Raw genomic sequence first — 25,275 nt, forward strand, 5'->3', positions numbered from 1 at the left:
CCCAAATTTATTTTAAATTTTATACGATCAAAAAACACGTGCACATGAAGGAGATCAATTCTATCCGCGTAAAAAAAGATTTCGTCCCATGAGCAATGCCAAGGAAAGCGACTCCCTCATCATCAAGTCAATTCAACTCGGGCACGTCAGCCAGCAAAACCCTTTTAATTTATGGAAATTTACAAGCTTTCTTTTTCTTCAATCTATTTTTAAAATTACACGGAACAGTATCCACTTGTTTAGTTTGCCATTTTCCCATATTTTAAATATGGAAATGGAAACGCAAACGATCACTAGGTACACATTGCCACGCAAGGCGCGGCGCATGGTGTATACGTGCCGTTCAGCCAAACCAAATCAAGAATTGAAAAATATCTGACGGCGACAACAATGACAAAAGAGTAAACTCAGAGGGCAGTACCAATCCATGCCACGTGTCGATCCAATCCAACACTTGCGCTGTTTTGTTTCCTTCTTCTTCTTCTCTATCCATTTATTTTCGTCCTTCCAATACGAGCAAACACTGTTCCGTAACCCAACAGCATTGATGGTACATCAATAAGATCGACGGTCGGCTTTGTGGGCGGTACGGATGGGTATCATTAGGTTCGCCGAACCTTTTACAGATGCACACTGCCCCGTGACGACGATTGAACGACGGAACGTCCTTCTATATAGGAGGATATCCGCATTCCTGGACCACTTTGTTACGTTCCTCGTTTGCGTCTCAGGCTGAGGTGGATTTGGGTGTCGTCTCCTGCATCATTTTTCGATTTGACTGATTTCTGATTCCAGATCGTGAAAATTTCCGTTCATGTGGTGGTGGTGGTGTTGAGAAATTTGAATCTCTCTCGAAGATTCACTGGTCGGTCCTCTTCTTTTCCATGGCCGCTGCAGTTTCGGACAGGGTTCGTGAAATTATTCGTTGGTTTGTTATCTTAATTCAAGCATGAAATATGGTTAGTCTGACTTTGTTTGTATATTTGATTTGTCAGGGAGGGCGTAGCTTGGTGGGGAATGGAGTCGTTGGGATTCTTGCAGAGTCGATTAATATATGGGAAAGGCGAGCGCCGCTGGCTCCCTCGCACTGCGCTCGCCTTTTGCTGAGCGGGAAGGGGCAGAGCGGAGTCGAGAGGATCATCGTGCAACCGAGCACGAAGCGGATTCATCACGACTCCCAGTATGAGGATGTCGGGTGCGAGATTTCGGACGATCTTTCTGAATGCGGCCTCATCGTTGGTATAAAGCAACCCAAGGTTGTAACTTGGTACTTTTAGTTGAATATCTGTAAATTTGTGGCTTGACTGGGGGATGTTTGGGTGCTGTTTTGGTTAGTGCAGATGGAGATGATTCTTCAAGATAGAGCATATGCATTCTTCTCGCATACCCACAAGGCTCAGAAAGAGAACATGCCCTTGTTGGACAAGGTAGCTTCTCGAGAATGTTGGGCTCCGATGATCCTTTTTTCCTCCATCCGCAATTTGAATGGTTTTATTCTTCAACTTGCAGATTCTTGCTGAAAGGGTATCCCTGTTCGACTATGAGCTTATAGTTGGAGAGGATGGGAAAAGGCTGCTTGCATTTGGCAAATTTGCTGGTAGAGCTGGTCTAATCGACTTTTTACATGGTCTTGGACAGCGTAAGAGATCGTGCCTCTATTGATAACTAACTTTTCTATTTTCGTCTTTTGGCCGCTGATTAATTTAACTCTTCATTGCCGAGACAACCAATTGTCGTCACTGCGTCCATACTGCATCTTTCTTGCTTAGTTCTTACATTAGCAAACTAATACGTTTTTTTGACTAACTAAATCTTGTTCCTAAGATTCTAATGCAATTTGTTTGTCAGCCTTTACGTTTCTAAGTATACTCTATTTCTATGAAGCATGACATCCTTGTTGCCTACATCAAAATAATAACGCCTCTGATTACATATTTGTACCTCTTTTGTGGGTTGATTTCTTATTTTTCTTAACTACAGGATACTTGAATCTTGGATATTCAACTCCTTTCTTGTCCCTAGGGGCATCTTATATGTATTCTTCCCTTGCTGCGGCCAAGGCTGCAGTGATTGCTGTGGGAGAAGAAATAGCAACATTTGGGCTGCCATCTGGAATTTCTCCTATAGTCTTTGTATTTACTGGGGATGGAAATGGTAATCTTTATAGAATGATTTGTCATCTGGAGGATTATTTGAATTATGTTAGTCTCATTCTACACTTGTATTTACTTGATTATCTAATGTTGTCTGTACCTAATTGTGGGTTAGTCACTCAGTTATTTGGATCATATCTTGGATTTAGCATAACCATAAAATGGTTTCATCTATTGCATTTAAACAAAGGCATATAGCTAATGGCTGTTGCAATGTTTTACGTACTGCAAACTAAAGAAGTGACTTAAAGAAAAAAAGAACTTTTTGCTAGTTATCACTATGAAATCTCTACTTTTTTTGTCTTGGATGATATTTCACTTTTTGTAGTTCCACCTAAGCTTCTGATGACTATATAGTCTATATGCTGGTATAAATTGTATGAGATGTAGACATAGTATCTATGCATGCATCAACTTTTCTGGTTTTGATTTTGTGGGTGTCATTCACAACTTTTCTTGTTTTGATTGTGTGGGTGCCATTCACAACTTTTCTTTGCTGCATATAACGTTGTTGTTGTTGTTGTTGTTGTCGTGTAGTTTCTCAGGGTGCTCAAGAGATATTTAAGCTCTTACCACATACTTTTGTTGATGCTCAAAAGCTTCCAGAAATTGTTGCAATGGTATTTGTTTTTCTTTCGTTTCCATATTTTATCCCTTCTTGCACATACCTTGGGGTACATTATTGTATATCTACCTTGGCCTCACTTATAGATACTAAAAGATCTTGCCGTATCTTTTCGATAGCTTCAATCGTGAAACTGTGAATGAAATGATCTAATTTTATGCACTATTAAAGCAAGATTCACCACTTGCTAGGTAATGCTATAGTTTTTTTTTTTTTTGCACTGGTAAAGTGAGATCTTGAGCAAACGAATTGTAGGACCCAATGAATTTAACTAATAGGGCACATTTGGATAGTCTGTTTTCCTTGTGCATTTGGATAGATTATTTCTTAATCTTTCCAAAATAGAGAGTTTTGGCAGAACATACAATGTTTTGTTCTTTTGTGACATGAGTTTATTTCTTTCCACTTAACTTCATTGATGACAATATGTCAAGATAGGACCTAACTAAGTTTTAGTGGAGTACTAGCTTCGTACAGGACTTAGAAGTGTTGGAATGACGAGTCCAAATCCTCTGATCCACAATCCCTGGTCTCTTCTGCAATTTGCAGATTGTCGCTGGAATCTGACTAAAATTGGTTGCGTTCTCCCTTGGATTCACCTTCCTACCTGGGTTATAGTTTTAGTTCAAGCCAGGTGCCCGGAGGTCGTCGACGATAGGCGGGCCGCCCCTACTTGGCACCATACAATCTACCCATCTCCGACCGCTTGACTCGACCGAAAACTATAACCTAGGTGGGAAGGTGAACTCAAGGAGATCACAGCTAATTTTAACCGGTGATCTGACATGCAAATTGTAGAAGGGACCAAGAATTGCATACCAGAGGATCTGGTCTCTCGATGACTGTAACAAACCAAAACAACCTTTCCACTATTCTAGTAGGTTTTTTACAAGAGCAATAAATTAACCCTGTTGGACAACATGATTTATTGTTCCTGAGTTTTACCATGAAACAACTCATTACAGAATAATATTTTTATGTAAGTCATGGAGTACTTTGTTGAATTATTTGAAACTTTTAAAATGAATTGGTATATTTGTTTATGCATCCAACTACCCATCTTATAATCAACGAAAATAGGTTCCACAAGAAATACATAATTCTTCTGATATGTATCGCATAGTGTTTGAGCCACCATTGCTGAAATATTTTTCATAACAGCTAGTTTCTTTGCTTGAAATTGTAGGTCAAGGATGGAGCCAAACACACTAGATCAAAGAGGTTTTTTCAAGTCTATGGTTGTGTGGTGACTTGCCAAGACATGGTTGCACCAAAAGATTCAACTAAGACTTTCAATAAAGTAGGTTATCTTTTTTCCTTTTTGATAATGCATTACTCCTATGTCATATTATATCTATATAGATTATGTATTTTTTTTCCTAATTTATTTTGTAATAAGATATATTTGCTCAAATCATGGTTGTCATAAGACAACCTTTAGTCACTTCAATGCTTAGATCTGGTGAATTCGATTGATTTCTTTATTTGATATCATGGTTTGGAATTTTGTATTGTATTGTGCTAGAAGGTCAAAATTTACCACTTTAGAAAAGTATCAAAATAGGAATTGATTAGGAGAAGTAATTTCTCCTATAACATTCATGCCAAGTATCAGATCATTTAAGACGTTTGACATACTTTGAGATTCATGAGATGAATTCAAATTAAAATTAGTAAAAAAAGTTTGTTATATATATACTTGCTAAATTTTAATTTAATTGACTATCTAATGTTTATAATCTTATTACTAAAGTAAACAAGAAAAATTGAAGATGATCAAAGGTGTAAAATTAATCTTAGCATGCTTTGCATGTGAGTGTTGACAAGTATAATGCAACTAAGTTTTAGTTTAACCAACTATACAGTTGCTTCACTCTTATTTTTTTTTCAAATAAAAAAATTAAGTGGTAAAGTATTAAAGGAGATTACAAGTTTGAATATAAATGGAAGACATACAATTGCTATTCTGTACCTTTGTTCTGCATACATTTAAATAACATGTTTTTTTGGTTCAATATGTTTTGACTTAAGATGATTTATTGAGTTTTCTGTCATTAGTTTTTCAGTCAAGTGAGCTTTTTATCGGCGTTTAGAATTGAAGTTATTTGTGTATTTCTCTGGTAATTGAAGTGTAACATCTAGTTTTCTTGCAGGAAGACTATTATGCACATCCAGATCATTATTATCCTGTTTTTCATGAAAAAATAGCACCATATACATCTGTGATAGGTAATATTTTATGCTACTTTTTGACAAAATTAAGTTTACCTAATTCCATTCTTCTTTTTTTTGTTATTGGAATCTGTCCAATAATGCAGCTTAAGTTTCAAGTTGTGGGAAATAAATTGGGTTCTAATAAATTTCTTTTATATTAGCAATTTTGAAATTCTATCTAGGTAAAGTAAGAATCCAACATCTCTTTGTTTGTTTTCTATTTTTAATAATTGAATCAAGAAAAATGAGAAACTGATCTTTGGTAAAGAGATAAATCTGGATTTTTTTTGTTCGTAAAAACTAAAAACATAGATCAACAACTTGTGGGAATCTTTTCCAAATAGTTCAATATTATCAAGTGACAGATGCTTGTAAAATTTGATGATTATCCCTCAAGTAATTGAATTTTCTTTAAGATCACTTATAACTATGTGGCAATCTTCAACAAGAAAAAAGACTTCACATGTTAATTCAATGGAAAATGATTGATTTTGAAAATCCTAATGTGAATATGAATTAAACATATATGATTTCTGTCAGGTATTACTATTTACTATATAGTTAGGAAATAAGGTAATTGCATGCGTATACTTTATAATTGTAGCAAGGCCCCCTAATACTTCGTGACTGACTAATTCTATATCTGTCGAGTGAGATAATTGTTCTTTAAATACTCGTGAACATGAACTTTCAGTTCATTGCAATTGCTTTGAAAGAAATTACATTTTAAATGGAATCCTCATGCCTCTTCCTTTGTTGATGATTTAGTATATTATTTGTATTGAATATATTTTAACAAACAAATATACGACAGATAGAAATCAATATTAAACCAAATTGAGAGTCCTGATCAGTTAGGGTGTCAGCTCCTTGGAATACAAAGTGCATACATGCAGACTTAGAAGTCAAGAGTTACTCGTAGATTATTTTGTTTAGAAGGGATTTCCTATTTATTAATTCTTCATAAATTATTACTCCAATCATTTGGAGGTAATAAATTAGTCCTTCGTAGCGGTGAACTTTAATTGATTGCTTTCCAGGACTTTATGTTTTAAATCTCTGTTTGAGAAATAATTTGGGAATATTTTAAGATGTTTTTAATCACTACCTTTTAGTTGTTACCATTTTATTACTTTTATACTTGTATCCTGAGTCTAGTTTGGTTCAAAGAATAGAAAGCAATTAGGAACCTAACTTTCAAAGCTTCAAATAATAATTTGTCCAGAATTTTTAGAGTTAAGATTAATTGATTCTAGAGAATATTTCTTGATGTAATTACTGATCCACCTAAGAGTAATACCATAACATCAATTCACCTTAAATACCAAAACAGAACCTGCCATATACCTTAAACTATATGATTTTTTTTCCAAGTTGGATGGTCAAAGACTATCATTTCAAGAGATATAAAAACATTTGTAAAAATAAAGAAAAAGGAAAGACAAAAACAAGTCATGACGATAAACTGTTCAAGATGATCCCCATTTGAGAAACCCCTCCATCAAAGATGATCATATTTCTAACCCTTCAATGTACCAACTAAAGATAAATGCAGATCAGACGTAAGATCGCCAAATTGTGACTGGCACTACATCAATGTATATGACACGTGACAAACTTTCTGCAAAATGTGTGTCAAGCTATAATTTCTCTTAAGAATGCTTTGCAACTTTATAGAAGAAAATTACGTTCATTAAATCCAATTCACTATAGTATATTTTTTTATACTTCACACTATGAATGGCAAGAAACAATTGCCACTTTTCAACATGCACTGATACTTTGCTTTTTCTTTTTCAGTTAACTGTATGTATTGGGAGAGAAGATTTCCACGGTTGCTGACTACCATTCAGTTGAAAGAATTAATGAATAAAGGATGCCCTCTTATTGGGATTTCTGATATTACATGTGATATTGGAGGTTCACTTGAATTCGTCAACCAATCTACATCCATAGAGAGGCCTTTCTTCAGGTATTCTGTTCTTTTTCTTTCTTTCTGTTGCTTCAAGAAGTCAGATTCATGGTTTCATTTATGTTCACTTATAACTTTTGCTTGGTATGCACATCTTGCCCTTTTTCTTTAATTAACCTTGCTCTTTTTGGTCTATGCATATCTTTCTTTAATATGCTAATTCAGAAATTCATCACCTGTTAGTTTTTCTGTTAAATCATCATTATTAATCCATGTTAGTCTATCTTTTTGGGACCAGCTATGTGAATTTGGCTCCTCAGTACTCTGTGGAATGCTATATTGTAGATTTTTTTTCTTTTAAATATGAACATTAAATGATTTTCATTCAGTCTCAGTAAGGGTGCAAAAGAATAGGGTTCTTATGAGAAGAACAGTGATCCACTAATCATGGTAGGGACGTGGCTTTGGTTCTTAATGTAATTAGCTATCATTGTGCTTTCCATGGTATGTTCTTAAATGAGCGTGAACAACACCTTTAATTGTAAGAATTAAGATGTATTTAAATATGCACATATATATCTGTACATGCTTTGGGATACAGATAGATCAGGGTACTTGTTCCCAAAGCAAGCTTTTAGCCGATATTGTTGGAATCGTGGTGCTAGTGTGATAGGATCCACATCTCAGCATGCAGAGATTTTACTGATTAGATTGCCTAGTTCAGATTGGAATTCGGATTTTTTTTTTGCAACACTTTTATCAGAATATTGGTTAAGGATGATGCTCAATTAGTTTTTTGCAATCTATTCTTCCTACTTAATCTATATCTGCATAGATGATTCTACTAATGTAAGATATTAGTTAAGAATGATGCTTGATGAGTTTGTTGCACTCTTTTTTCCTGCTTAAGCTGTAGTTGTATATGTGATTCTACTTAGGTAACTTATTTTGGGTTAATCCCTTCATGACAATTCAACTCCAAGGAAATGAATGATCAAATGCTCGTAGAAACTTTAGAGAGAAAAATGAAGTCCCCAGGGCGTAGTGCAGATGGTGGGTGCATGACATTTCTGGCGTAATGGTCAGTATCGATTCTCAGGAATTGATGACCTGGGATTTATCCCACCATACACCTAACACCTATGTACTGCATTTACCTCCTTCCATATCCATGGAGTCATCACTAAGAGTTCATTAAGGTAACGGATTACTTTTTTTAAGAGAGAAAAATGAAGATTGCTTTGTGATAGTCAAAGTTCTATTTCATAAAAAAAACAGCCAGTGGTTATTCGCTGGAAGATTAAGTTATATATGAAAGTATAGAAAGGCAAGTTACTAGCATGAACTAGATGAATATTTGCATTACATCATCACATTTTTTTAAAGTATATGATCTTGCTCATCCTTTGTTTTAATGATTGATCAAACAAGCTTATGAGAGTTTCGTTCTGCTAGTGATTCACCTTTCACAAACAATTTATGCATCCTTGACATCTATAAGTAGTCGTATATGATTGAACAGTATCTTATCTGCATTTATACATATTCAGACACAAACTTGATCAATTTCCGTTGTTAGGTATGACCCCTTCACTGATTCATACCATGATAATATGGAGCGTGATGGCCTTATTTGTTTAGCTGTTGATATACTCCCAACAGAGTTTTCAAGAGAGGTAGGTTTTTTGTTGTTGCACAAGATTATCAAGAGGGTACCACTTCACATCTACATGTATTTTCAGATCCTTTCTTAAATTTCCTAATGTCTTCTCTTTTTCCTTTTCAATTTTGGTGCAGGCTTCTAATCATTTTGGACACATCTTATCACAGTTCATTGGTAGTTTGGCTTCAACTGAAAACATTGCAGAACTTCCTTTGCACTTGCAAAAGGCCTGCATTACCCATAATGGGGCATATACCTCTTTATATGAGTATATACCCCGAATGAGAAAAACCACAATGTAAGCTTCAAACATCATCTGGTTTTTCTTCTTATTAAAGTGTGCTACACAGTTTCTCCTCTTTGTGTTGGTTCTATTAGGCAGTAAATAAACTTTTGTTGATTAAAAAATTTTATGCTGGATGGATTGAGAATAAGATGTTTGTAGTTTGTACTAATCAATACAATTTAAGGGTCACATGCCGGGTGATGGTGCAAGTTATGTTGCATGAAAAATAGAAACAACAAGCTCCTTGTTTGCTTGGTCGTAATGATCATGATAGTGTATTAAAACACTTTTTTCCACTTCGATCTATCATGACATTTTTAAGGAACATGGAGCACAATTTTCTCTTTTCATGATGGTTTAACAAGATAGTGAGAGAATTCCCATTTAATGTTTTTCTTAAAGAAACAAAAAGGAAAATAATCCACATATGCATGTCTTTGTTTTCCTTTTGGAAGCTACAGGTGCTTGATAAGAAAAATCTTGGTCTTGGCCACTATGTGGTCATTAAATTAACATGGTAACAAGAAATTTAAATACACTAATATAAATTTGTTATTTTTTCTCTATCATGCAAATTAATGACCTATTTGCTCGAGTCTCTAGGTCTTTTTTTTTTTTTGAGGAAAATACTCAATAAAATTTGCTGTAAAAGAACATTGTCCAAGTTTAATTCTTGAATTGTCCAACTTTTATATTGTCTTTCTATACAGTTATTCTTCTCTGTTTTTCCACTTTGAGCCTTCAGTGTGGCTTAAAAGTTTATCCGTTTGTTTTTATTGCTGTCTATGTTGAAATCTGTTTCTATTGCTAGAGATCCTACAACAGGGCCTGTAGATGATTCATCTGAGAAGAAGAAATATTGTACATTGGTAAGAACTTGAGTCTTATTTGATATTGCATTTTGTCAGTAAAATATTTTTATAACTCTTGTATCTCTCTACATGTCAAATTTGTTATGATGTTATCTATTTACTTACAATGTCATATTGATTTATTGGAAATGTAACTTCCTGATTACAGGTATCTCTCAGTGGTCATTTGTTTGATCAATTTTTAATTAATGAAGCTCTAGATGTTATTGAAGCTGCTGGTGGTTCATTTCACTTACTTAAGTGTGAAGTTGGTCAAACTTCGAAGTCCATGTCCTATTCTGAACTTGAAGTAAGTTGGATGACTGATACAATGTTTCTCTTGGTAAATCAAAGTGTCCATCTTCACATAGCACATTTGTTTTTTGTTGCACAATCTTAGAACTGTAAGTTGTGTTGTCAATGTTGTTTCTGTCTGCATCCTCAAGAGGCATGTCTTAGCAAAGTGACAGATAATGTTTAGCTTCTTAGAGAAGATATGACCCTTTGGATGGTTTTACAGGTGGGTGCTGATGACACTGCAGTCCTTGACCAAATAATGGATTCTTTGACTAATATTGTGAAAAAAAGCCATGATAATGGAGCTTTGGATAAAAAGCTCTCCTTAAAGATAGGCAAAGTTAGAGAAAGTATCTTGCAAGATAGATGTGAAACTGTTAGAAGGCCCTGTGTTTTAATCCTAGGTGCAGGACGTGTTTGCCGACCGGCTGTAGAGTTTTTAGCTTCAGTAGGGAGTACATCCAATGGAAGTTATCTGAAGTCATGTCTGACTATTGATGGCGAGGAACTTGAAGAATATGAGGTCATCGTGGCCTCTCTTTATCTGAAGGATGCAAAAGAGGTATGCTCTAGAAACTATAATGCAGTTTTTAATTAACACACTGTCATACATGGTTGAGGGTTAAGATTTTGCATTTACAAGGTTACGAGAGTGTATAATACAATTATACACTAAGATGTGTATGATGCACAATCATACCAGATAAACCAGCTAGATCCACATAAAAGCTAAAACCAACTAGGGGAAAAGAGGTACATTATGCAGCTTTTAATCAAAACACTTTGACAAAAAGGTTAAAGAAAACTTAAGGCTTTGTATTTACAAGGCTATGAGAATGTAGAATACAATTATATACTAAGATGAGTATGATGCACAACCTTACTAGATAAACAATCTTGATCCACGTAAAAGTTAAAACAAACTAGTCTAGTATTTTACCACAAATTAGAGTATCGATATGAATCATCCCAACTTTAATTGTGTTAATTACATATTACAATCTACATGAACACAAATTTTGAGGGTTCAGATATTATATTGTGATCATAATGACAGGATCATAGAAATGAGTTTAACTATGGAGTTGCTTAGATGTACACTGCCCTTGGGCATTCAACTTCTTGATATCTAGTTAAAAGCAAGTCTGCATTCAAATTTCAAAATTTATAATGTGAGACATTATAAGGCTCCAAGGATGATTTCAGGAAGAGCATTGTTAAATTGATTGAATGCATCAGTGAAGGATATTTTAACCAAACTTTAAGGAGAAAACATAGATGAATTGGGAGAATCTTTAAGTGATTAGAGCTCATGAATAAGATGGCATAATGTAAGTACTAGGCAAGCTCTAGTGAAACCGGCACATCAAGTTCTAATGAGAAGTGCACTTTGTAGCTGAGCTAGATGTCATTGTTCTGTCTTGTTTTCGAAGTGTGTGCCTTCAACTGGCTATGCCATAATTTAAAATTAAACAAATCATTCTTCTTGAAGCACAAAATTCTAAATTTTCTTATAGTTCATATGATGCACCTTTTTTCGGTCTTACTAGTCTAGAAAACTGCTTGTCTTAACAAATACATGGAGTAATTTGTCAACACATAGTCTGATGCAGAAATCATTTTATACAGACTGTTGAAGGCATTCCAAATGCAAAGGCTGTCCAGCTTGATGCAATGGATTATGAGAAGCTCAAGGAGTATGTATCTGAGGTAAAACTTAATCTGCTTATGTATCCTTATACTAAGTAATGCTATCCAAATTGTACATCATAGTTATTAGTGCATTTTTCTTTTGAAGAAAACATCTAGAATTTTAAATTGCTTAAAAAATCATACAATGTTGGTGTTTCTCTATCTTTGGCTGAAGAATTAGACTTAAATTGACAATTGAACTGGAATTATATGTATATATGTCTTTTTTTTTTTAACTTGCTTCACTCGTCTATTTTATCAATGGTTCCTTGATTGATGTCATCTCATTTTGTCTTTCGAGTTTTTAGTATTCCATCTCCTCGACCAGCAGATGAAATTAGTTATGTGAAGATAACTTTTTTGTTTTGGCCAATATTGTCTTCTCTTCGCCTACCTTATAGCGTTTCATCTTCTCCTTGTGCTCACAAATAGAATCAAAGGATATAAAATGGGAAGATAATATTCCTATCTTTCTTTTTCCATAGGAACCCATCGGGATAGGCACACAGTGGTAATCAGAAATTTAAAGCCATAATCCTATCTTTTAACCATGTTGTCCCAACACAAGATAAGCCATAATCCAAGCAATGTCTTTGGGAATCCTGACCTATACGATTGGCACTTAAAAGCATGCTATATGGTTTCTATTGCCTCATAAATAAAGAATTGTCAGTTTTGTGGTAATCAGACGAAGAAAAATGATGGCTTAATTAATGCTCTGTTTTTACTTTTTTAGCAACTTATTCAAACTTGACTACTCTTCAATATTTTGAGTGCTACCAATTGTGAATATGTTCATTAAAGTTTGTGGTTGGTTCAGTATAACAAGCATTCTTATCTTTAGTAAAATGAGAAAAGGTGAGAGGAAGTTTCCTCTGAAATTGGTTTCAAGTATCATTCTTCTCCTTAGACTAGAACTCTTTGATGTTAACATTGTCATGAATATATTGCTTATAACCACCTGACTAATTGTTTATGCCTTAAATCTGATATCTTGCAGGTTCAAGTTGTACTTAGCTTATTACCTGCTAGTTTCCATGCTAACATAGCAAAGGCGTGTATAGAGGTACTCTCTTGTTCATTTACAATTCTCTTTTCAATAACAAGGTTCAATTTGTCCTTATCTAAGCACGCTAAGGACATTGCCCTAATAAACTATACAGAAGTGCAGAATGTACAAAGATAAAACTCTAAGTTGTTTGTCTTTCATGTAGACAACATGATTAATCAGAGTATTTGCAAGGTTATGGATTTTGGATTAATGTCCTAATGCAGTCCTCCTAACTGGCACTGCCACAGAAATCAATATTTCTTGGTAAACTAGAATAAGGAGAATAAAATGAAAATAGTGAGCACAGAATGGTGTACTTTGCACCTTATATCACAGTTCGAGCTATGACTTGTGAGTTCTTTGTTCTGTTAAAATATTGCTGTGTAAATGCTATGACAAAAAAGGGTTCTGGGCTCCCATCACGATGTCTAGATGAAGATGTATGAAGCCTTATGCCAAAGTTGTACCAAGCCTCATTCTTTTAACAAGAAGCTGTACTGTGGTATCAAGCCTCATTCTTTTAACAAAGCAAAATTGAGAAAAAATATGTGAACTATTAATTCAATGATTTTTTGCCTGTCAGATCTAATACATCTCAATTTACCTTTTCATGTTTGCTATTCTTGCAAAAAATTGTAATCACCATGATGCTCTAAGAGCCAGCTTTGGTTATTTCCTAGCTCTCTCCCAACCGATGTTACTTTTTATTCTAAGAATTTCAAGCTTTAGTTCTGCTAATGGTGTCTGATATTTTATTGAGTCAATTCATTTTCTTGGTTATGGTACTCATCAATTGAGAAATATAATTTCAGTGCTACCTAAAACTATGGCAAATATATCTCTATTGCAGCACAAAAAGCACTTGGTCACAGCCAGCTACGTTGAAACTACCATGTCTAGCTTGGATGAAAGGGCAAGGAGTGCTGGCATCACTGTCCTTTGTGAAATGGGCCTTGATCCTGGGATAGGTACATATCTATTTGATTGTAAATTCAGTCTATACCATTATCATCCATCACGTCACCAGCAATATTTATTGACAAATACACCTTTTGGTGTTTGTTAGGTTTACTGGTGCAAACTTAGATGTTAAAATGTGCTTGTTTGTATCCACTAGTAGGCTCATGAATGCCAATTGTATGCAATTTATCTTATAGATTGTGGCATTTTGGTTGGACAGACCACATGATGGCTATGAAGATGATTGATCAAGCGCACATACGAGGAGGGAAAATAAAATCATTTACTTCCTACTGTGGTGGTCTCCCTTCTCCTGATGCTGCCAACAACCCGTTAGCGTATAAGTTCAGGTGAACATACCATTACTGGACAAGTCAAAGAAAATAAGTTGTTGTAAAGCGTCATATATAACTGTTATCCCAGCATACACCAGCAATATAAGTCATACTAGGGTGCAAAAGTCTAATAAATTGTGATGCAGTGTTATCCCAGGAGCAATTAGGTATAACCTCAATTAATAAAGCAAATATTGAAAAATAAATTAAGATTGGTTTGGACATATTCATAGATGATCAACATATTCTAATAAATTTGAATCAATTAGAGTTGAATCTATGAAGGATAGAGGGAGAACAAAGAAGATTATATATAATGGAAAAGTAACTTAATTTGGACATATAAAGTTCAATGATACGATATAATTCACATGGTAGATTCCAAATAATTAGAAACTTAATTCAGCTTCTTGAGTAATTATTATTACTATTTACTAATTTTTTCATCAAATGAATGAACCTGAGGCATCTAACTTATTGCTACGACATGAGATATATTTCCTTCTCATATAAATAGAAGTAGGCAAGAGATCTTAATAATATTCTGACAAAGCTTGACTTTGATGCCTAAGTCAAGTGTCCAAAGTGACACGCCTTAGGTATTCTAAACTGAGAGTAAATATGACCAAAGAGATATGATTTTCTGGTCATTGTTGTGCATGTATGCTCATGATGATATGTCATCTTAGAGCTCCGGTCATCAATGTGTGATGTGGCATACTAAGGCTTGATTTACTACCGAGAAGAATTGTTGACACATCGTTGCCTCAGTCATGAAGAAATGGTCAATCTTTAATGAAAGAGACAAAATACTCATTTCCATATATTTAGAGATGGCCATGAGGTTAGATTTGGCTTTGTCCATCACCAATGGGATCAAATCAGCCTTGATCCATAGGATTGGAGCAGGCCTCTGCCTTTACCCATGGCCATAGTTAGAGTAGACCTTGACCTCAACCTTGGGGGTTAAACACCCAGGCCTGCACACTAGAAGCGTATCTTACACGAATGTGCATGAATGTGAACCACTAAGGGATGTTCTCCAAATATTAGTGTTCTTGCAAATTTATAATCTGTAACTTCTCTTCAGAATTTTCTGCCTTTTATGGCATCAGGATCAGCTAAAATGAATAAGATAAATAACTCCTTGCAACTTAATGACATTATTGTGCTACTCAACTCATTTAAAGACTTTAGATTAGATAGTAAACTATTTCTGCTTATATACCTACCAAATGTATTCTCAATTTGTAAATTCTACTCCTATTTCAGTTGGAACCCTGCTGGTGCTCTTCGAGCAGGGCGAAATTCTGCCTCATACAAGTTACATGGAGAAATTCTACACGTTGATGGTTAGTTGCATGCTTCTGAAGCTTTACCATGAGAATTTAAGCATACAGTTTGTATTATATACAATTATTATGGAAAATCATGTAAAGATGTTCAATTTGACACGATCAATTATGATTCCTATTTTTAATTTATTATTACATAGTTTCATACTTCTATCATGCAATTGTTTTATACAAAGCTCATGGTAGTTTTTTATAAGATGAGTGTTATGTTATGCTTGGGAAAAGACTCAATGACCTGCTGAAACTAAGGCAAGAGGTTCCAGCCATCACTAAGACGAAATTTCACTAGAATGCAGACAAAGGCATTCCTTACAACTATGGAAATTCAAATTCCAATCTTTTGCATGTTGGCACACAGCATTTTCAGCCACCAAGAATGGTTTTCTCTCTTTTAGCTTGGGCATTCCTCTCAATAGGATATCTTCTAACTAGTTGCATAAGAATTTACAATGGATCATTCATCAAACATCTATCTTGTAACATTTAGGCGTAGATTCATGTCTTGTTTCTTAGCTTATAGAATATGTCAAAAGGTCAACATGTTTGACTTTCTTTCTTTTATTTTTCATTTAGGTAATGAACTGTTTGACTCAGCTGTGAGATTCAGGATGCCTGAATATCCAGCCTTTGCATTGGAATGCCTCCCAAATCGGAATTCCTTAATATATGGTGATGCATATGGGATCACAAATGAGGCATCAACTGTATTTAGGGCAACCCTCAGATATGAAGGTTTGTAAGGACTATATCATATTCCACTTTTCTTGTAACAAGACTTCAATTGCTGTCAGATTCTTTTGCAGGCTTTTCTGAAATAATGTCAAGTCTGGCGAGGATTGGTTTCTTTGAAACTGAACCGCACCCCATGCTTAAAGGATCTGTGAAGCCATCATTTGCTGCCTTTCTTAATGGGCTTCTACATGCGAAAAATTCTCCGGATAACAAATTAACTGGATCAATTGAAACTGATGAAGACATGATAAAGTCTTTGGTCACACTTGGACATTGCAAAGATAAAACTACAGCAACAAAAACAGTCAAAACTATCAAGTTGGTGGTTCCCACCTTTTTTTAGTTAATTTCTCTATAATTATTTGATGATCCATCATGCTAAGCTGATTTGGTTTTCACTGGGTATGCTCAATAAGGGAATTCTTGAACAGCATTATGCATGGTTTTTCACTTAGGATGTTTTCACTTGAGTTTCCACCATGATTCCAGTTACATCTGCCTGCTAGTAATTAAGTTCTTAAACTGCATTACTGCAGCATGTATTTCCACCAGTCTTTTGCTTTCGTTTTGAGACTATTTCAAGTGTGGTCTTCAAATGGAAGAACTGATTCTAGAATTATAGCATTCTTGGCTCATAGTGTTGGCAAGATTTCATCTTACAATAGAAATGTCTATCTTATAGTATAATAATGCTGGTATAATTGAACAGGTTCCTGGGCCTTAATGAATGTCATGAAATTCCAGTGGCATGTTCAAGCGCATTTCATGTAGTCTGTTTGCGGATGGAAGAGAAGCTAGCCTATACCAGCAAAGAGAAGGTATTATAGATATGGTTTCTTTTAAAATTAGATTACACAGCACGATCTGCTATAGTCGATGCTTTATATATCTTATTTTATTATTATGGAGATACACAGTAAGTTAGTAGTATATTAGCTGAATCTGATTAAGTTAAATTAAACAAATGGTTTGACATTCAAAACTCAATCATCTATATTTAAAAAAACAAATGGAAAATCCCATAAGTTATCTGATTATAGTGCATTTTTTAATAAAATTTTATGGGAGTATCTGCATACAACGGAAATGTCAATTATTTGTCTAATTGATGTTATCCATCACTTTAGAGTTGCATCTTACTACTACAGACCAAGTTCTCTAGAACTATGAATCTTGTTCGTATGCTCCCATGGGCTAGCGCATTTGGTTCATGCAAGGGTGTTGCTGCCAATAGGCCTGGGGTTGATTCCTAGCGAGTGTAGAATGCCTTGCTGGTTGCCTCAACTCCTCTTTGCATGCGCTATTGTTGTTAGGCGAAGTTCCCTGTAACTTACCTTCCTTTCAGACTGTGGGGACCACCTTGGAGGGGCCGCCAAGGTGATGGTTTCACCTTTTTCTATCAATAAATCTTGTCCGTATGCTATGCTTTCCCCATTATTGGTTATATTTCAAAGTCTTACAACCTGTAGATATTAATCCAGTCTTTTTGTCTTTTCGAAACAATATAAGATAATGAGGATAGCCCCGCATCTTATGGATGTACGTAAATTTTGTTCATATTAATCTTATAATCTCATTGCAGGATATGGTGGTGTTACATCATGAAATTGAAGTAGAGTTTCCTGACGGAAGACCTACAGAGAATCACTGGGCAACCCTACTAGAATATGGGAGAATAGAAGATGGGAAATCTACTACTGCAATGGCTCTCACTGTTGGAATCCCTGCAGCAATTGGAGTATTGGTAATTCCTATTTCATTGAAATATTGCCCTAAATGCTAAAACATAGTTGAATAATAGAAGTATCCTAAAGTTTTATGAAAAAGAACTATCCTGATTTATTTGTTTGACTTGATTTTTCAGCTCTTACTTCTGAACAAGGTGAAGAGGCGAGGGGTGGTCAGACCTTTAGAACCCGAAGTGTATGTGCCAGGTAAAGATGTTAGCATGTCGAAGTACCGCTAAATGTATTTGTTTAATTTTAACTTTTTTGGTAATTCGCTGTCAAATTTCAGCGTTGGACATATTGCAAGCTTCTGGGATAAAGTTGATGGAGAAATTTGAGACCTCATAACCCCAAATCAAACAACATTTGCCACTAGTGGTGTTTATTTCTTCTTTTGTTTTGTATAATTTTGAATAATGTAACTGGAATGTCATGTCTAGTTCTTGCATAAATCTTTTTATCATTCAATTACCAATAAACAAAATGTACAAGAAACTCGTGTCTATGATCTTGATAATAATATTTGCAGATGATCGCTTCATGCCTTTTCCTTTATGTTATCTAGCGGCAAAATTTTGTTTTATGCCCAAAAGTTAATTCTATTTTCCAACGTAGTAGAATTTAAAACTACAGGCAAAGTTAATTTGGCAATATAATTCTCTCGATAAGCTTCAGGCCCATAAAATATTTTGGTGAGGCCACACGTGAATTTTATACGTTTTAAACGTTACGCAAAAAAAGAACCTTAAAAAATGAGAATTTTATGCACCTCAGTGAGTAGTGTCATGGAGCCTCATTCCGTCCTTATTTCGTCGAGCTTAAAAAAAAATTCAACTTCAAATCAAATTGTTAAATTTTTACTTAAATTTATTTAATAAAAATAAATAAATAAATACATTTAAATTTGACTTGACTTGTTTAAAGCTTAATAATTCTATTCTCTGTCAGTTAACGCTGATTTTAAATGAATCATAAATAATTAGTTATACTATAATGTGTAATATAATATATAAATATATATAAATTATATAAAATAAATATTTATTATCAAATAATTCAATAATATTATTTAATGTTAGTATGATTTATTCAATAAAAATCTTAATCTAAAAATAAAATAGAAATTAGGTTATGAATTGATAGGGTGTTTAAGGTGGTCCCTTTTGGGATGAGTTAAAGTCTAGGAGGTCAGCTGACGTAGACGTCAAAGTCAAAGTCAAAGGATGACCAACACCAATTGGAACAAGAAAATGTTTGACCAGACCTCCAGGCCGGTCGTACCGTGAGTTCGTAATCACCAATTAAGTCAGGGACTCGCCCAATCGGGCCCTCCAGGTGGTCCAGCCTCAAAGATTTATTTCGTAATCACGAATGAAGTATAAAGCTAAGTATCAATTATTCCGACCGAGTGATCCACTTGGTCAGGCATATGGTCTGATCGAACATGTTAGATACTTGGTTGTGTTTAGTTCAAATAAAGAAGCCGAGTGAAAGCCAAGTCGCCAACTACATTCATAAACATTGACCAGATACTTCTCAGGAGTCAAGCCCGGTCGGACTATACCAATAATTTAATCGGTTGGTCAAAATAGTTTATTGTGGGCCCCTAGCCTAATAAATTATTACGCTTTGTTGGCCTTTTGTGCCATAGAGGATAGAGGATATTTTGCAAGCAAATCACACTTTTGAAGCTTCCAGTTTGTCAAATCATAGAAATTTGCATATTCGTTTTAAGAAAGATGTCAGAGTCACTTTATAGCTTATCTTTTTTAGAAGTGTTTCATAATTCGTATATAGACACAATAGTGATATTATAAAAGGGGTCTTCATCCACAGACGGAGATATATGATGCTACATATTTTTATACACTCATTGCTACCATTTATTTCACTATTTCTCTCTCAAAACCGATTACTGACTTGAGTATCGAAAGGACCAACGTCAAGGACCCTTTCCCCGGATTTTTTAAGAATCGATGAGATATAGATGGATTAATATGGTTGTATAAAAATAGATGAATTTATGCGTTATGATATAAAAAAAAGGAGAAAATTATAATAAAAATTAGAGCATAGGGCAAGAAGAGCTATATAAAGAAAAGAAATTAGATTATGCGTCTATAATTTGAAAAGGATAAGAAGTTATAATTATTAATAAATTTTAAAATTATTTTTGATGTCAATAAAAAAAAATATTAACATAATTTAATTTTGGATAGTGTGGGTTATTAAACGTCAAATTCTAAATTAAATAATAAAATAATAAAAATATTTTTTAGTTGTAATAAATCACATGATATATACCGTTAATAACCATTAGATTAAATAACTGATCGTAATGTACGGATCAATGTTGACAAATATAGCTAAAGTGCTTAGCGTCTCCACCCAACACCACAAAACTTCCAGTCAGAGAGGTTTGCCCATAAGCCTTCCATTTGCAATCATTTTTCCTTCTGATATGAATCTCATTTGTAATCATTTATCCATTAACCCAGTTACATAAATATTATGAACGCACCAAGATCCATCATACATATCATAGCAGAATTTTAAATAACATTTAAAAAAGAAAATGTTAAAAATGATTTAAAAGGCATCCATAGAAAAGTTGACTTGATATGTGGAACACAAAATGCCAATTACAAACTACACAAATCTATTACTACAGGAAAGCAAAACGTCTCTTGATGATTTCGATTTGTACAACTTCAATTTCAAAGGACCCTCCTCGAGAACAATACGAGGAAATGGATCAGGCACTTCTCTCAAGGCTAGCTCTTATGTATTGAATAAAAATATTAAAAAATAAATAAAACCCGATGATTTACATATAAAAAAATCACTTTTTGTTTTTTCCGAAATAAAATCCTTTTAATGTTTCCGACACGCGTTAGCTGACGACGCCTCCACGCATCTCACCGGACCCTGCTCTACGTCGCCTCCGTTGGAGGCGCTACCCGAGGACGAGGCGACACTCCACCTCCCTTGACTCAGTATCATCCTCAGCGTCTTCAACGTCTGCTCGACCGACGACGACGCCCCCTCCACCGCTGCCCTCGTCGACGTCGGCGACGGTCCACCGGCCGAAGCCCTCGACGAACCTTCACCCGCGCCCTCAGTTCCTGTCTGCAACCTGCTCGACGAAACGACCGCCACCCGCGGCGCGGCCTCCCCCGCCGGAACTCGCCCCGGGGGTCCTCTCCCGACGGGACTACTCCGGCAGAGCGGGCAGGTAGTGTGGGAATGGAACCACATGTCGATGCACTCGAGGTGGAACCCGTGGCCGCACCCGGGAAGCAGACGGGCCGTCTCGCCCTCGGCCAGCTCGGAGAGGCACACGGCGCACTCGACCGGCTCCTCGAAGCACGCCCTCCGGAAGACGACCGCAGGGAGCGAGCGGAGCACGGCAGCGTCGAGGCCGGAATGGTTCGGCGCCGCGGCGGCACCCTCCGGGTAGCTGTACAAGCGAATTTGCCGTCTGAGGTAGAGGTAGATTAATAAGGCGAAGCAGATGACCAAGAAGAGGAAGATGATCGTCGCCAGCACAATCTCACAGCCGACTCTGATGCTCGGAAGATGATCGCCGTCGCCGTGCATTGTTAGATTCTGCTCTGTTCTGGAGGATGGAATTAAATTAGACAAATAAATGTTAAGGAAATGTTTACGTGGTGTAGTGATCGAAATCGATTTCAGTGACCTCGGTGGAGATCTAAATAGCAGTGAGTAGGAGGGAATTGGGTGGATCACAGTGTCTCCGGAGACTACCTCGGGCCATTGGATCGTGTCGTTTGACCAGTTCAGCTGGAAATTTTGATTCAAATGATTGATTTGGTCAAGATTATTCAATGAAAATCGGGTACGAAATGAGTAGATGTAAAATTAGCACCGAATTGGTTGATTTTAATAGAAAATCTAGGAGCTAAAATCTGCTCGTCAATTTGCATCGAAAACGCACAGAAAAGTAGGACGGTTAAAATTAAATTGAAATTAATCGAATTTGAATAAATTATTATTTTTTAATTAATTGAATCGATTAAAATTTTTAATTAACGTCGAAACAAGGAAATCGATAAAATATTAATTGTTTTGGTTAAAAATTAACTTAATTAATTTTTAAGTGACGAGAAAAACATGTGTCGACCGAGCGGCGAAAAATAGTGTCGAGCAAATGTCAAGTAAGTTATCGGGCGAACGCCAAGTGAATGCCCAAGTGAATACCGAACGAGCAATGAGGCAGTGCCGGGCGGAAATGGTTATTATATCAAGATTAAGAGCACACTTCCATAATAACAAACGTCTTATTCTTTTATTAAGTCAGTATAAAAAGAACTTACCTTAAATGATCCTGCTCAATACACTCAGAGTGTACTAGTGTAATTTAAGTACACATGTTTGTTATTATATCGGGATTAAGAGCACACACTTCCATAATAACAAAAGTCTTGCTCTTTTATTAAGTCAGTATAAAAAGAACTTACCTTAAATCGTCCTGCTCAATACACTCAGAGTATACTAGTGTAATTTATCAGTCAAGATAAACTAATACTTAATTACACTACGACTATTTCAATGTTTGTTCATTTCCATCTCAGTCGTGAGCTACTGTTTATAATCTATAAGGAATTGATAACATTATCTTCTGCGTGTGACACCACACACCATGTTATCTACAATATAAATTAACTGAACAACTACACTTAGCATAAATGTAGACAATTTGATCAATGTGATTCTTTATTTCAAAATAAATGTTTATACAAAAGCTAGGCTTTTAGTATACATTCCAACATTGTCAATATATGTACTCTAACTTAGGCCAAGTAATCTCTTAGATCTATCTCTATAGATCTTGATGCCTAAAATATAGATTGATTCACTTAAGTCTTTCATTGAGAAACAATTTCCAAGTCAAGTCTTCATAGACTATAGTATAGGGATATTATTTCCAATATAAAATATGTCATCTGCATAAGAGATAAAAAGATAATTGTGTTTCCACTAATATTTTTGTAGACATAAAGTTCATCTTCGTTCTTTATGAAATCAAACATTTTAATTACATTATCGAATCAAAGATTCTAACTTTTAGAAACGTACTTTAAACCATAAATGAACCTTTGTTTCTAGATGCATCGATCTGACGGCCCAACGGATGCTCAATCGTTCTTCATCTAGCGAATGGAACATTATTGAATCGGGTCCATCTAACCCGTCCGCCTCGGATACCGTTTCGGATCCAAATATTTATCCAAACCCGCCCCGAAAATTCAGTGGTTCCGACTTCCGAGTCAAAAACTTTTAAGATCCTCACTGCGCTCCGCCGGCCCTCCTTCCTCTCTGCCTCCTCACCACCGCGGCCGATATCGGATACGAGCCAGCTGACTCGTCTATGGCAGTGCCGGCGTTCATGACGGGCATATCCATATCTCTATTTAGTGTCTTCAACGCACTCCTGATAGGCGCCGGATGCTTTGCCTTGGGGTTCCTCCTCGCCCAAAGGGAGACCAAGGGCTTCTTCCCGTTTTTGTATATTTGGACCAAAGACTTAACGAACAGGAAGAGGGCGGTCGACGAAGCTCCCAACGATCCGAGGAATTTGAACAGGGTCACGGTGAAGAAGCCGACCCTCGAGATTGAAAACCTTGCTGAAATCATTGAAGACTTCAAAATGGTAACTTGTGGAATTTTTTTTTACTGTTTTGTTTTTTTTACCTCATGGCGCGATACCTGATTTAGCAAGATGTGTTATTCTGCCGTCATTCTAGCACTGTTTTCCCGTTTTGATCTAAACAAGTTGCTTTTATTAGCAAATTCATATGCTATAGTAGTTTGTTACCCGACTGTGCAGGTTTTGGTTGTTAGAAATGACTTGAAGATGGGAAAAGGCAAGATTGCTGCCCAGTGCAGGTATGTTAATAATGCTTAGTGACAAAGAGGTTCTGCAGTCAGAGCCTGTCCTTGATGTTTAAAGGCCCCGGTGAAACTATAAATTATGCCCCAATTTTATCTTCCGAACACTGCTTCTTCCAAAAAGAAACTTTTACATCATCCATCATAGAATATGTACATCTACAAAAAAAAAAAACACAGCGGTAACTCATTTAAAGTGCCTTCGTGATGCACTTTTAAAGGTAAAATCATCAATAATAGCATCATATTCAATGTTTTTCAAAATATTCTTTTCAATGCATAAAATTGCTAATCCATTTAACCTATCTTGAGTTGTGGTCTGTAAATAAGATTTTATTCATTTTAATTTTGAAAATCATTTTTCGGTAGATGCCACTGTCACGGTTATTGTCAAATAATATCCTATAAGCAATCATCACATTTGGAAACATATCCATTGTTTTTTAAAACTCTAATATTTGAATGAAAGACCATTTTTTTATTTGTTTCATAAAATTCACTTGGTAACATTACTTGCAAAACTTGTAGTTCTGAAAACATATGTTTTGCATCAATATCAGAAGTGCCACCATGTCTTAAAGTATTTTCAAGATTCACACGAGAACTCATCAATTTATCATCATCCAATGAAACTAATTTTGCAACATTATACAAGAACCCAAATATAGATTCAAACTATTGCAACTGTTCAAACTTACTATTCAATTACCCAAGATTAATATCGACGCTAAGATAAAATAATCTATTTGAAAAGATTATTCTAGTGATTGATTTTCCCTTTCAGTGTTAGCAATCTCATCAAAATGACTCTTTCTACAAATTTTATGTTTTGTAGGAAATACATGCTCAATTTCCATATCAGATGTTATTTTATGCATCAACCATAGCAGAAGTAAAACCATTTACTCTATATTTTTCAAAAAAGGAAACAAGACCAGAAAATTATTTTACAGCAACATCAAGGCGCATATCCTCACTGTAATTTTTTTACTAAGTTAATTTTATGCAAAATAACATGCCGAATAACAAGGTTTAATATAAATTCAAAACTTGAAAGTTCACCATACGCAAAATTTTCAGCATCTCTACTTAATTTGTTGTCTTCACTTATTTCTACTAATTTGAACAAAGCTTCTCTGATTTGGGAAGCTTGAGATGGTATTGCTTTGACTGTTTCAATATGACTTTTCCATCTTGTAGTTGACAGTGATTTTAAAGTTAATCCATCAATATATTCAAGCAAAACATTCCCTCTTTTTGTTGAATTAGCATGCTCCAAAAAATGATCTTGCTTTAGCACAAGAATTTGCCATGTCACAAACAACTAAGTTAAGAGAATAAGAACCGCATGACATGTAAAATGCTCTAGGATTAATGTCAAGCAATGTCCTTTGCACACTTTGATTTTTGCCTTTTATATTATATCCATTATCATAACCTTGCCCCTCTCACATTATCAATATCAAGTTCTAAAAATTGTAAAACAACTTGCAATTCATTGAAAATAGC

General features: G+C 35.3%; 3 protein-coding genes across 3 annotated transcripts; 2 read left to right on the plus strand and 1 right to left on the minus strand.

Annotated features, from left to right (window-relative positions):
- Positions 1 to 535: 535 nt before the first annotated feature.
- On the plus strand, positions 536 to 18,407 carry LOC122000812 (alpha-aminoadipic semialdehyde synthase-like). The gene is made up of 25 exons (XM_042555274.1): positions 536 to 908; positions 996 to 1,256; positions 1,341 to 1,427; positions 1,510 to 1,639; positions 1,981 to 2,154; positions 2,691 to 2,773; positions 3,965 to 4,078; positions 4,932 to 5,007; positions 6,793 to 6,964; positions 8,484 to 8,580; positions 8,702 to 8,865; positions 9,665 to 9,722; positions 9,874 to 10,014; positions 10,225 to 10,563; positions 11,631 to 11,711; positions 12,694 to 12,759; positions 13,595 to 13,712; positions 13,925 to 14,054; positions 15,312 to 15,391; positions 15,968 to 16,126; positions 16,198 to 16,444; positions 16,836 to 16,944; positions 17,709 to 17,870; positions 17,991 to 18,060; positions 18,143 to 18,407. Exons 1-25 carry the CDS (start codon positions 885 to 887, stop codon positions 18,199 to 18,201), a joined length of 3,201 nt encoding a protein of 1,066 aa, XP_042411208.1. The 5' UTR covers positions 536 to 884; the 3' UTR covers positions 18,202 to 18,407.
- A 2,320-nt stretch (positions 18,408 to 20,727) lies between these two features.
- On the minus strand, positions 20,728 to 21,453 carry LOC122002186 (E3 ubiquitin-protein ligase EL5-like). Its single transcript, XM_042557274.1, has one exon. It carries the CDS (start codon positions 21,451 to 21,453, stop codon positions 20,728 to 20,730), a length of 726 nt encoding a protein of 241 aa, XP_042413208.1.
- A 1,681-nt stretch (positions 21,454 to 23,134) lies between these two features.
- Positions 23,135 to 24,673, plus strand: LOC121999872. The gene is made up of 2 exons (XM_042554505.1): positions 23,135 to 23,527; positions 23,705 to 24,673. The coding sequence occupies exons 1-2, from the start codon at positions 23,246 to 23,248 to the stop codon at positions 23,780 to 23,782; spliced, it is 360 nt and encodes a 119-aa protein (XP_042410439.1). The 5' UTR covers positions 23,135 to 23,245; the 3' UTR covers positions 23,783 to 24,673.
- The last annotated feature ends 602 nt before the right edge of the window (positions 24,674 to 25,275 follow it).

This window comes from Zingiber officinale, chromosome 7A (genome assembly GCF_018446385.1).
Source record: "Zingiber officinale cultivar Zhangliang chromosome 7A, Zo_v1.1, whole genome shotgun sequence".
NCBI lineage: Eukaryota > Viridiplantae > Streptophyta > Magnoliopsida > Zingiberales > Zingiberaceae > Zingiber > Zingiber officinale.

What these genes read in the sequence shown, in the direction of transcription:
- LOC122002186 (XM_042557274.1), bottom strand. Translation starts at nt 21,453, where the DNA reads ATGCACGGCGACGGCGATCATCTTCCGAGCATCAGAGTCGGCTGTGAG.
- LOC122000812 (XM_042555274.1), top strand. Translation starts at nt 885, where the DNA reads ATGGCCGCTGCAGTTTCGGACAGG. An exon ending in GGGCCTTGATCCTGGGATAG is followed by an intron (nt 13,713 to 13,924) that starts GTACATATCTAT and finishes TTGGTTGGACAG; the next exon opens with ACCACATGATGGCTATGAAG. An exon ending in ACCCGAAGTGTATGTGCCAG is followed by an intron (nt 18,061 to 18,142) that starts GTAAAGATGTTA and finishes GTCAAATTTCAG; the next exon opens with CGTTGGACATATTGCAAGCT.
- LOC121999872 (XM_042554505.1), top strand. Translation starts at nt 23,246, where the DNA reads ATGGCAGTGCCGGCGTTCATGACGGGCATATCCATATCTCTATTTAGT. An exon ending in TCATTGAAGACTTCAAAATG is followed by an intron (nt 23,528 to 23,704) that starts GTAACTTGTGGA and finishes CCGACTGTGCAG; the next exon opens with GTTTTGGTTGTTAGAAATGA.